The 13,403-nt window shown below is 41.3% G+C and overlaps 1 protein-coding gene across 3 annotated transcripts; it reads left to right on the top strand.

The window, feature by feature from the left end:
- Nucleotides 1-6: 6 nt before the first annotated feature.
- On the top strand, nt 7-1,965 carry LOC139822921 (uncharacterized). 3 transcript variants are annotated; one of them, XM_071795112.1, is made up of 5 exons: nt 7-177; nt 597-854; nt 930-1,145; nt 1,519-1,718; nt 1,798-1,940. In XM_071795112.1, the coding sequence occupies exons 1-5, from the start codon at nt 96-98 to the stop codon at nt 1,804-1,806; spliced, it is 765 nt and encodes a 254-aa protein (XP_071651213.1). In that variant the 5' UTR covers nt 7-95; the 3' UTR covers nt 1,807-1,940. The 3 variants fall into 3 exon arrangements, with proteins under 3 accessions (XP_071651213.1, XP_071651212.1, XP_071651214.1); XM_071795111.1 differs by having other exon boundaries at nt 1,519-1,965; XM_071795113.1 differs by lacking the exon at nt 1,519-1,718 and having other exon boundaries at nt 1,798-1,965.
- Nucleotides 1,966-13,403: the final 11,438 nt, after the last annotated feature.

The following is a 13,403-nucleotide window of genomic DNA, read 5'->3' on the forward strand; positions in this document are numbered from 1 at the left end:
ATGGACTAGTTGGAAGGGTTGGAAGGATACAGCACATTAAAGTTGCTAACTATATAGAAAATATAGTTAGAAATTATATAGCGAGAGATTTTCTGATGCATTTTCGATTATCAAGAGCCGTAGCATATGAGCTCATAAATCAGTTCGAAGTATCCGATATATTTATCGAAATATCAAGTATGTGTATGTTTATATATATATATATATATATATATATATATATATATATATATATATATATATATAGAACCTTTCCTGTATAATTGTCAAAAAACACTCTTATATATTAAGTGCCAAAAATCACTCCCTATATCATGAAATATATTTACAATTAAATAGATTATAAAAATTGATAATATAGCATTGATTAAAGTACAATCAAAGGAAAAAGAAATCTATTCTCTGTAGTTGTATTATACAAATTAAAATAAATATATAATTAAACATTTATTGAAAGAAAAAGTGCAATGATGAAAGTACAAAGAATTCACTCGAAACCAGAGCCAATTCCGATTATTGTATAGTTTAATTTTAAAACATTATATATGTATAAAAAAGATATATTTTATGTAAACCTTTCTATGCTAATTTTTCAGATCATGCAGGAAATTTAAAAATAACTGCAGAGAAACATATCCTGTGTTATTTGTGGTTTGTTGGCCATGAGAGTGCATCTTATCGCGATGTAGCAGATCGATTCGGTGTTACTATTAGTTGTTTTCATACTATAATTACGAGAGTTACACAGTTTATTATGACATTAGCCCCAAATGTTATAAGATATCCGACAGCCGTCGAGAAAGAAGAAAGTGCTACATATTTTCTACAAGAGAAAGGATTTCCTGGTGTTATAGGTAAAGCATTTATGTGTTTCTTTATATATATTTTGTATAAAATTTTTTTCTTATATATTATTGTTTCTTTTTAAGGGGCCATAGATGGATCTCATATAAGAATCGATAAACCAATGGAGGATCCTGATTTCTATATCAACAGGAAATCTTATTTTTCTATACATATGCAAGGAACAGTGAACCACAAAATAAAATTCATTGACGTGTTTATTGGATATCCAGGCTCCGTTCATGACGCTAGAGTGTTAAAAAATTCAACAATATATGCAGATTTACGGCAACTTTGCGGAGGTAAACTGAAAATAAAAATAAGCAGAAAATCAATTTAAAGATGAGATTACATACATCCGACAACGACTTGTCGAATTGGCTGTGAGATAGAAAATTTCTCGAGTCTAGAAACTTTCTATCTTACAGCCTATCGCTACGTCCAACAATGTCATTGTCGGATGTAAGTAATCTCAGCCTTACAATACAATGTATGTTGTATGTATGTATGTACATTGCTGAAAAGCAGCCACAATGATTGCGGTCATTGTAGAGAAGCTTTAATGTATTTATTGCATTGTTAATGTATTTAATGTATTATTACCATTAATATTTTTTATTATTTAATATTTATTTTTTATTTATAATATTACCAAAAATATTATTATTTTTCTAGATAATTATATTCTATTAGGAGATAGTGCGTATCCTTGCTTATCACAACTAATTGTGCCTTATAAGGATAATGGCCACTTAACTCGACGTCAAAGAACATTCAATCAAAAATTAAGTTCTTCGAGAGTAATAATTGAAAATGCATTTGGCTGTTTAAAACAACGATTTCGTCAATTATATCATTTCAAGTTAAGAGATATTGTACGGATGGTACATGTTATTCATGCATGTTGTGTGTTACATAATATAGCAAATGCACAAGACTTACAATTTTTCGAAGATGCCATAGATGATCAAGGACCAGACATTGCAGCACAAAACCAACAAGTAATTGATAATCTACCAAGAAAATATGAAACGAATACACAAAAACGAGATGAAATATGTCTTCAAATAACTCGAGGATAAGAATTAAGAATAACTTTGTATCAATGTATTATATATATATATATATGGGGCATTCCACGCCAATTCGCAAGGGGTCAAACTTCGACCTTTTTATTTTTGATGGCCGTTCGTTTTTTAACAGGTCTTTACGATGTTAGCCGTTCAGACGGCTGAAGGGGTCGTGCTCCGCTCGCGAGCTCGGAAGGATCGGGATGAGGGCGTCTGGCGGGCTCGGTTAATGATCACACTTTGTTAAACACCACTTTAACACTTTATTAAATATACTAGAGCTTGGCTTGGACGAGGTGTTCTTTATTTAATGTTCCCGTCTCGCGATTCGTTAGAGTTCGTAGATGTTTCAACGCGACGTCGTGGAGTTCTCAGACCGACTGCCTAATCGCTCGATTCGGCGGTCTTATATGGTTTCCCGTTGCTACCTCGGGATCGCCCGCGGTAGCATTAACCTGTGTGGTCAGCGCTCCGCGCTGACCTTCGCGTCAGCGATATCGGTCCTCGATGGACCTTTGGTCTTGACGATTTTAGTCGCTAGGGTCGAATTTCCCTGACACTTGGCAATTCGGTTGCCAAGTGCGTTGTGCGCTCACAACATCCCTCCCCCCGCGGAAAAAGAAAAACGTAGTTTTTCGTTTATTTATGTGTGTTTTCTTTTCCCTTGAGGGGTTACAATCTAGGTGTCTTATGCTATTTTACATGATTGTTTTTGTATTATAAATTTTTTAGTGGTCCCTTCTTTTCTTTATTACATAGATGATTACAGCTATGATACTTATTACTATTACAATTGTGACTGTGGAGCCTACGGGATATATAATATTTTTATTCGTGAAAATGTTCGGTTGGTTATTTTCCATTTCCTTTTTGATTTCTTCCAGATTCAAGCTTAATTTTATTAATTCTGTCGGATCTTTGATTATTGGTTCCAAATTTATTTCCTTATCGGATTCTATTCTATTGCTTATTGTTATGCTTTTTTCTATTGTGTCTGTTACATTAAATTCAGGTAAATACATTTTTACATTTTATTATACACTCGGTTTTTGGTCTCTAAATATATATCTGGTGTAGTTAATTTACAACTGTTGCGTAATGTGATTTTTTCCGGTTTTCTCTAGTTTTACTTTATTTCTGGCAATTCTTTGCATTGAATTATTATGTCGGTTGTTTTTGGAGTGGAAAATAACCATGTCTGGGGTTCTGATACTGCAATCCAGAGTGTTACATTTGAGATTATGTGACGCTGTTTTCGGTTTTCTATATATCTCGACGTTTTTACGAAGAGTTGTATTTCAGTCGGCGCATTCGCAGTTATAAAATAGACAGGGAGATTTTGAGCGCAAGTGAATTTGGTATTATCTCGCGTACATTCATTTAAATCGCTTTCTTTTAAAATTATATAATTGTGATTTTCTCGATTTATTCCTAGTAAGGTATGAGAGGGTTCTAGGAGTGTGAAAACATTATGGTCATTGTGTATCGGTACAGGAGTGATTTTATAATTTCGTATGTTGGGTACGCTATCAATGGGAATACGAGAATAGTATATATGTTCGAGTTATCATAATACGCGTTTACATTTAGATATTTTTTGGATAGAATTCCAGTTTTCGGCTTGTATTTTGAATGGAAAATTCAATCTCCTGTCTATGTGTGAGGTCGCTTCTCTTAGTTCTATGATTATTTTTTCGATCGGGAGCACGCGCGTTAATAAAATATTGTGATTTGCGTGAGTCAGATAGTCTGTAATGTCGTTTATGTCTGTCGTGAGGTCATTCAAATAGCGTTAATACTAATAGTTGTTCGTCTAGTCCCTCTCTGTACATAAGCTGTTCTTCTAGTTTTCTTGTAACGTTAGTCATTAAATTTTCGTTATATGACAGTGTTTGTTCTAGTTTCTCAATATGACCTATTGTAGCATTAATGATTTTCAATTGATTTTTTGCCGCGTGTTGCAATGTTTGTTGTTGATTATTTAGCAACTGTATTTGCTCATTTATGATTTTTGCGTCTTCAGCGTCCATGGTGCCAAATAACGTTTTACTTATTTGGCCTACAGCGTCGATCAGGCCTCGTTTACTTAGGGGTGATCGGTAAATGGTTTGTAGTTGCTCTAGGTTGCGTGTCATTTTACTATTTTCTCGCCTAATAGTTTTGGAGCGTGATTTGGCATGTGTTTTTTTTGGTGCTTCTGATGGCATGGTTGCAGATTTCTTCGATGCGTGCTAGGTTTTCCTGAAGTTGTTGATATCTTATGTTTAATGCTGTTACGTCTATGCGTATTGCCATTTTCCATGTTGCTTTCGTTTGCTGGAGTTGTCCGATTTTCTCGTAATATATGCCGGGTTCGGCAGTGAACGCTGTCATCTCGTATGGTAACGGCTCTGACGTCATTTCCCTTGCAAGGTGTAGGGTGATAGCTAGCCTGTAATATGAATATGTTCCTGGGGGTATTCTATTTATCTTTTATTTTATGCTGACTTTATCTGTCAGCAAGTGTCATTTCTTTTGAGTAGCGCATTTTTGCGTTAGTCTACTGCTAGCCTCCAAGCGGTTCTTTACGGTTAGTGTGCTTTGAGTGCCAAAAAAAAGGAAAAATGCGTTGCTTTAGATGTAACCGATTTTTCGCGTCATCCACGTGTGTGATGCGTGTTTGCGCACCTACTGGTTGCGGGTGGCTCGAGCTCCCCGCGCCCAGGTTGCAGAGCCTGAATCGCCTGACTCGCCGCCTCCCTCGTACGAGGAGGCAGTTCGGGCTGATATCCTCCCCTGAGGATTACCGTGGATGTGGCCACAGGGGGGAGAGAAGTCTCCGTCGTGCGACGTGGTGACCTTTAGGTGAGTACTGTTAGTTTTCTTCTCTTTTCTTTTTCCCCCTTTTTTTGCCTTCTTTTTTTTTTTTTTTTGCTTTTGCTTTAATGTGAGTGCTTTTTTATTCCTCTACTAACGCTTTCAATCGGTTCGCGTGAACGCGTAGCGTCTTTCGTTTAATTTTAATCGTGTAATTTACATTGTCGTGTTTTTCTAAAATAATATATGGTCCCACCCATTGCGAGTCGAGCTTCTTTGAGCGGCCTCGTCGTATCGTTTCGTCATAAAGTAGTACTTTATCGCCTACTTTGAAGGTTGCCTTCTTGCTTTTTTTATCAAATTGTAGTTTCGATTTCGCTTTTTCGTCCTTCGTATTTTCTCTCGCGATTTGATTCGCTGCGCGGATTCGCTCTCGTAGTTCTTTTGCGTAATCCTCGTATGAGTATGTTAATTTCGGCGTTTTTGTTAGGGCCGTCGGTAGGTCAGGTCGGTGCCCGTAGACCAATTCGAAAGGCGTGAAGCCTGTAGTAGAGTGTGGTGTCGTATTGTATGTAAACATCGCATAAGGAAGCCATTCGTCCCAGTCAGTTTGATCTTGATTTATATAATGTCTCAAGTATTCGGCGAGAGTACGATGCGATCTCTCTAGTGCCCCATTACTCTCAGGGTGATACGCCGTTTGTTTGAATCTTCTCGATTTTCAATAATTTGCACGTATTTTTGAACATTTCGCTTGTAAAGTTCGTGCCCTGATCCGTGAGAATTTTCTCCGGAATTCCGTGTTCTAACACGATTTTTGTTACGAATTCTTTGGCGATGGTTCTGGCTTCCTGATTTTCGATCGGTATCGCCTTACTAAATTTCGTTAAATTATCCTGAAACGTCAGAATATATTTATTTCCTTGATTTGTAACTGTTAACGGACCGACGATGTCGAGAGCGCATTTTTCAAACGGTAGTTCCGGCGTGTCCGTGATGACCATTGGCATCTTCGTTTTTCTGCTTAATTTATTTTTTGGCAGTATTCGCATCTGCCGATGTAAGTCTCGACATCCTTTGTTATACCTTTCCAATCGTGTTGCAATCGGATTCGGTCTAAAGTGCGTGTGACTCCTTGGTGCCCTCCGATAGGCGAGTCGTGATACTCGTATAGTATCTGTTTTTTTTTCCTCCTCCGAGTATTCTCGGGGCGCATCTTCTTCTTCTTGCTGTATCGTATGCACAGCTGACGCCTCTGTTATCGGGTTACGGCTCAATGCGTCGGCGTTTAGGTTGCTCTTCCCTGCCTTGTGTATGATTTCGTAATCATACTCCTCTAATTTAAGCCTCCATCTAATTAATCTTGAACCGGGGTCGGTAACATTGAATAACCAGATCAATGGTTTGTGATCGGTTATTATTTTAAATCTAACGCCATAAAGATAGGGGCGAAAATGCTTGACTGCCCACACGATGGCTAGCAGTTCTTTCTCCGTCGTATTATAATTCTGTTCCGCTTTGCATAATACGCGGCTGGCGTACGCTATCGGTCGGTCTTGGCCGACTACTCCCTGTGAGAGGATAGCTCCTATTGCGAAATCTGACGCGTCTGTCGTCACTATAAATTCTTTATTGAAGTCGGGATAATTTAACACCGGCGCGGTTGTTAATTTTTCCTTTAATAATTCAAACGCGTTTTGCTGCTCTATTGACCAAATAAGTTTTTCTCTTTTCCTAGTGAGCTTGGCTAGTTCGAAAAATTTTCGATGAATTTTCGGTAGTACCCGGCTAGGCCTATGAACGACTGAATGTCTTTCAGTTTTTTAGGAGTCGGAAACTCCTTGACAGCTATTAGTTTCGACGGGTCCGGTGAGATTCCTTTTTCCGAAATCACGTGACCCAGGTACACGACTTCCTTTCGTAGGAACGCGCATTTACTCGGTTTTAACTTTAGATTGTATTTTCGGAGCCTGAGTAGCACGGCTATTATTCTTCTGATATGTTCCGTTAGCGTCGCCCCGTATATGACGATGTCGTCGATATACACGAAACATCTCAGCCCTAGCAGGCCGGCCAGCACCGCGTACATTAGCCGCTGAAATGCTGCCGGTGCGTTTTTCAGACCAAAAGGCATGCGATTAAATTCAAAGTGCCCATCCGGAGTGGAGAAGGCTGTTTTGCCTTTGTGGTCTTTATGCATGGGGATTTGGTGATACCCCGAGGCCAAATCTAAAACGGTAAAATATTTCGCGTTACCTAATTGGTCTAATATGTCGGTTATGTTCGGCATGGGGAAAGAATCTCCCATGGTGAGATCATTCATTTTCCGAAAATCAATAACCACGCGAAATTGCACTTTTCCGGATGCGTCCGGTTTTTTAAGAACGACTATTATCGGTGCGTTCCAGTGACTCGTGCTCGGGCTGATTATGCCGTCTTCGAGCATCTTTTCTATTTGCTTTTTCACTTCGGCCTTATGCTTCTCGGGTAACCGATATGGTTTCACATTCACGGGCGCGCTACCTGGCCGGATATTTATCTCGTGCTCTATTGCGGTAGTCGCGCTTAAATGGTCGCCGTCTATATAGAACACATCAAAGTAATCATCGCAAATTTGTTCTACGGCTGCTCGCTCTTCGGCGTTCAAGTGATCGAGCTGTACTTGCTCGCGTACTTTCTTTTGTCGTTCGGCGATGGTCTCGCGCTCGTCGCTCGAGCGTAACGAGAGAACGTCCGCGGTGTCGGGCGGCGGCAGGTCTTCTAAAGTTACATGTGGAGTGAGTATCTCCACGGGCTTGTCCGTCACATTCAATACGCTAATCGGACATTTAAATTCGACGGGCTGCACTAGGCAATGCCCGATAAAGACCCCTGGGGCGGGTTCGCCGCTCCGCACAATGCCGACACGATTATGATCGGTGACGGCTTCCACGATTGTTTCGCTATGTGGCGGAAGTTTTACCTTGCGAAAAGGTCGGAGCTTAAAGGAAGCTGAGCCGATTTTTAATCGCTTTTTCGAATTTGAAATATCTGCTTTGTGTTTTAAGAGGAAGTCGTTTCCTAAAATGCCTTCGTACTCAATGGGAAAATTGTCTTTCACCACGTACATCGTGTGGCGAATTTTTTTATCTCCGAGATCCACAGTGGCTTTTATCTTCCCTATCGTGTGAATCTGGTGTCCGGTTACGCCGACTAGCGCTAACCGTTCTTCCTTCACCATCGCTTTCGCTTTCAAATTTCCCACTTTTATTAACGTGAGTGTTGCGCCTGAGTCTAATAACAGGTCCATTTCTCCTTTCTCTGCCTCCTGTACGGGCAGCGTCACTAAGTCTAGCGGGCCTTCCTCGTGCTTCTTGCTTATCTGTGCAACACGATATGTCTCGGCGGCGCGCGCCTTATTCCTTTTAGGCTTCTCATCCTCCTCGCTGCTGCTGCGAGAGGATGTTTCCTCGCTAGATTCTTGTGTCCTTGTCTTTCTGACAGTACTCACGGGCGTTTTCTTAACTGCTTCCGTTTTCGTTCGGCGCGGTCGCTCGGGTTTTGGTCGCCCGTTTAACGACCAGCATTCGTCGCGCTTATGCCCTGCCTTTTTACAATATGAACACTCTATCGTGTTAATGCCGCTAGGCTTCTCGGGTTTCGGCAACGCGTATCTGTTTGCTTGTCGGCCCGTACGGCAATCTCGCGCGTAATGACCGTTCTTTCCGCACTTGTGACATTGTCCTACGGTATTTCCCGCGCCTCGCGTATTCGCGGCGGGGTATTTATTTTTTGCCGTTGCTTGCGCGCTCCGCGGGGAGGGGCCTCTAACTTTTTCCTCCGCGCTGGCGCCGGTTATTGCTTCTTGCAAACTTGCGTATCGCTGCGCTCTTACTAACAGCTTTATATCGTCGTGCAATCCGATCTGAAAATTATGCAGCGCTTGAGTTTTTATGTTTTCAAGGATGGCCTTCTGCTGTTCCTGCGTGTGGCCTTTACCCTCTTCCATTGCTTCATACAATTCGCGCGCTAATTTCTCGACGCGCCTACCGAATTCTTGTGCGCTTTCGCCGGGCTTTTGCGCTAGCGAATTAAATTCCAGCTGCAAGTGCGTCGTGCAGCGTTTTCCTAAATATTCTGTCTCGAGTTCGCGCTTTAATTGATCAAAATCGCGGATATCGCGCGTGTCGAAATCTGTCATAGCCTTCCCTTTAAATTTCGTACAAAGAATAGCTTCGAGTAGCATTGACTCGTTGGTCGGCTGTATATTTTTCATAGCATACGTGCTAGCGTTTATGAACTCTCGGACGCGTTCTCGCGAATCTCCATTGATCTCGGGTATCATTGCTCGCGCTTCTTTAAGGCTGAGGTACCCGGTAACTAGACCCGGTTGGTTCCGGACGTCGCTACGCGTTCGTCCGTATGTGATATCCAGCGGGCCCTGGCTGTGTACGCGACGGTCTCGCGTGTCGGAATCGTATGTGGCGGATTCCATCCGGCCTACGCGATTCTGCAATTCGCGAAAAGCGCGAAGGAGTTCGGCTGATCGGTCGAATTCCGTAGCCTCGATGCGGTCCATGCGTTCTTGCATGTCGCGTATTAGATTAATTAAATCAGTAATCACGGCGTCCGGGGCTCTCAACTCGGATCGCGTCGGCTCTGGGGCCTGAGATCGCCTGGCGGGCGGTCCATTTTGCGCCGTTTCGGTGACGGCTTGTTCGGACACTCTGGATGGGTCCGGATTTTCCTCGCGGTTCTCTCGGCTTGGAGTCGCGTTTCTCGTCTGACTCATTTTGAGAGCTTTAGGCGTATAGTCCTCCTCGTTAGGGTCAAATACGTCGGTGTCGTATGAGGTGAGGGAAAATTCTCCTCGTTGTGACACGTGGCTCGGCGTGACGTCGGAGACGTCTGTCAGTGAGTCTGTCGGAGTCGGTCGCTCTGTATTATTATCGCGGTATTCGCGTTCGCCTGTTACGCTTACGTCTACTTCGTCGAACGGAAACTCGCGTTCTATGACAACGTTCGGAGATAGTACGGGCGTCTCTTCCTCGGCAAAACGCGAATCTAAATTTTGTCGAACTCGGTCTAATCCGTCTTGCTCAGCGGGCCGGTCTAACCCTTCGCTTTCAGCGGGCCGGTTCACCCCTTCGCTTTCAGCGGGCCGGTTTAACCCTTCGCTTTCGGATCGCGTCGCACTCACCGGGTTAGCTAGATTACGCGAAGCGCGGTGCGCGGACTCGCTATGGACGAACGACGCTTGTCGGACGGGCGTTTGTCGGTTCGGGTCGTCCGACATCTACTTAGCGCTCGGGGATATAATAATTTTCGCACTTACAATATCGCCACGAATCGCATGTTGCTGTCCGTCTGCATCGCCTGGTCGTCGGGCCGCTTTGCTGCTTGGCTGCGTCCCTGTTGTCGCTGCGTCCCTGCCGCGCTGCTATGCTGCTTCGCTGTGTCCCTGCGTCGTCGCTCGGGCCGGTGGTGCCGTGCGGTAGGTCGTGGCCGTCTCCGGTGTCACTTCTGCACTCGCGGCTGCTACCGTCTTTTTCGCTCGTGTCTTAGCTGGCTTTTCCTCTCCGGGATATGTTGCCGCCGTTCACTAATGTGCTCGTTTTGTTTCAGGCGTGTGAATGAGCTCAGAAGTCCGGTCCTCTTGCGCGAGTAGATGGAGCAGATCCCACCGCTGCCACCAATGTTAGCCGTTCAGACGGCTGAAGGGGTCGTGCTCCGCTCGCGAGCTCGGAAGGATCGGGATGAGGGCGTCTGGCGGGCTCGGTTAATGATCACACTTTGTTAAACACCACTTTAACTCTTTATTAAATATACTAGAGCTTGGCTTGGACGAGGTGTTCTTTATTTAATGTTCCCGTCTCGCGATTCGTTAGAGTTCGTAGATGTTTCAACGCGACATCGTGGAGTTCTCAGACCGACTGCCTAATCGCTCGATTCGGCGGTCTTATATTGGTTTCCCGTTGCTACCTCGGGATCGCCCGCGGTAGCATTAACCTGTGTGGTCAGCGCTCCGCGCTGACCTTCGCGTCAGCGATATCGGTCCTCGATGGACCTTTGGTCTTGACGATTTTAGTCGCTAGGGTCGAATTTCCCTGACACTTGGCAATTCGGTTGCCAAGTGCGTTGTGCGCTCACAACAACGAGTATTAGCCCCCTGTTAAATCGTTTCTATAATAAATGTAGCGTTTCCGAAATAGAGCCTGCGCAAAATGAGGACTGCAAAATTTTCAATGAATTTTTTCGCCTATTAGACAACGTCTAAGAAAAAATTCATTGAACATAAAATACGCTATTTAGATCATAGTTAAAAAAAAAATTATCTCAAATTTTTATAATAATGATTTTAAACTAATAAAGTAAAAAAACACACAAAAATTTGAATATTCAAAAACCCCATTTTCTATTTTTTTGAAATTTATAGGGAATATTCTAGGGAGTATTAGAAAAATTTTAAGATTAGTTGGAAGTTGCGCAGAATTTTTGGGAATTTTTTATAAATTTTTTTATGAGGCAGTAGTAATATTTGACTCACAAAAGTGTAGTTAAAAACGCGTTTCAGACAATTCTGAATCGATTTAAATATACTTTTTTACTAAAGCATGATGAAGATCTCGGCATAGCACACGATAATTGCGATGAATAGTGTGGGAAAGGCGAAAAAAATAGATTTATGAGGAAGTATAATTCAATAAGTACATTTGTTTAAGAACATATTATTTATAATTTTATTATTTTGTGCTCAGTATAATCATTCGAAAATGAGTAATCTTTAACAGTTAATTTATAATTTTTAGTATGACTTGGTATGACGCAGTGGACACGTTGAGTCTGAGGTATCCTTTTTGTTTGATCGTACCGACCTGTCAAAAATTCGGCGGCAATTTCATAATTTTTTTTGTCCCAATACTTGCAATCGCCGCCGAATTTTTGACAGGTCGGTACGATCAAACAAAAAGAATACCTCAGACTCAACGTGTCCACTGCGTCATACCAAGTCATACCAAAAATTATAAATTAACTGTTAAAGATTACTCATTTTCGAATGATTATACTGAGCACAAAATAATAAAATTATAAATAATATGTTCTTAAACAAATGTACTTTGAATTAAACTTCCTCATAAATCTATTTTTTTCGCCTTTCCCACACTATTCATCGCAATTGTCGTGTGCTATGCCGAGATCTTCATCATGCTTTAGTAAAAAAGTATATCTAAATCGATTCAGAATTGTCTGAAACGCGTTTTTAACTACACTTTTGTGAGTCAAATATTACTACTGCCTCATAAAAAAATTTATAAAAAATTCCCAAATATTCTGCGCAACTTCCAATTAGTCTTAAAATTCTTCTAATACTCCCTAGAATATTCCCTATAAATTTCAAAAATATAGAAAATGGGGTTTTTGAGATATTCAAATTTTTGTGTTTTTTTTTTACTTTATTAGTTTAAAATCATTATTATAAAAGTTTGGGATAATTTTTTTTTTAAACTATAATCTAAATAGCGTATTTTATGTTCAATGAATTTTTTTCTTAGACGTTGTCTAATAGGCGAAAAAATTCATTGAAAATTTTGCAGTCCTCATTTTGCGCAGGCTCTATTTCGGAAACGCTACATTTATTATAGAAAAGATTTAACAGGGGGCTAATACTCGTAAAGACCTGTTAAAAAACGAGCGGCCATCAAAAATAAAAAGGTCGAAGTTTGACCCCTTGCGAATTGGCGTGGAATGCCCCATATATATGTTATAGTCAAAGCCTGAAACGCAGGTATTCCTAGGATTGACTAGCCAATCCTGGGGAACAACCAAGCGTCTTGGTCAAAGCCCGAAATAAGTTTTGCGTTTCGGCTTTTGACTAGTCAATCCTAGAAATAACTAATACGGCTGGTTAAAGTTAGAAACTAAAGAAAAGTCACTTCGGCATTTGAGTAGTCAATCCTAGGAATAACTAATACGGCCGGTCAAAGTTAGAAACTAAAGAAAAATCACTTCGGACTTTGACCAGTCAATCCTAGGTGTGGCTTAATTCGGACTGTGTGACTGTTAACAAATAAAATCAAGATCTTTTTTACTAAATTAAGTTCTTATTGTTAACATAATGTAGCTTTTTATTTAGTCGGGGGTCATTGTTTGTTAAAAAGTTATTATCAAAAAAAGTTTAGAAAATATAGCAGCTATTTTGAGTATTGGAAGCTAGAAATGACTAATATATATGTCGAAATGTTCACGCATACACTTTTTTGTTTAGTTTTGTTTGACGCGTTTTAAACACTTAAATACTTTTAAAGCGCGTCATCTAACCTATGTAGATTAGTGACGCGCTTTAAACAGTTAAATACTACATACATAGGTTAGATGACGCGCTTTAAAAGTATTTAACTGTTTAAAGCGCTTTAAATAAACTGTTTGAAGTTGAAAGAGAAAGAGAGAGAGAGAGATTGTGTTATTCCTTTTTTTGCGTTTATCTGTGGCGGTTGTAATACAATAGGTTGCCGCGCATTCCACGTAGTTCTCGGAAAAAGCGCGCGAGCGGCGCCGACAACGTTGCGTCCCAGGCGGCGAGGCACACGTGTGCCGCGCATGCTCGAGCATGTTGGGAGGGGCGCGCAGCCCGGCCGAGCGAGCATTCATTCCGCAGATTTCGTGCACGATACATCGTGCATCGTAGCTCAATTCTAGATATATTGCGTCAGCCTT

The sequence above is a fragment of the Temnothorax longispinosus genome, chromosome 12 (assembly GCF_030848805.1).
Source record: "Temnothorax longispinosus isolate EJ_2023e chromosome 12, Tlon_JGU_v1, whole genome shotgun sequence".
Classification (NCBI taxonomy): Eukaryota; Metazoa; Arthropoda; class Insecta; order Hymenoptera; family Formicidae; genus Temnothorax; species Temnothorax longispinosus.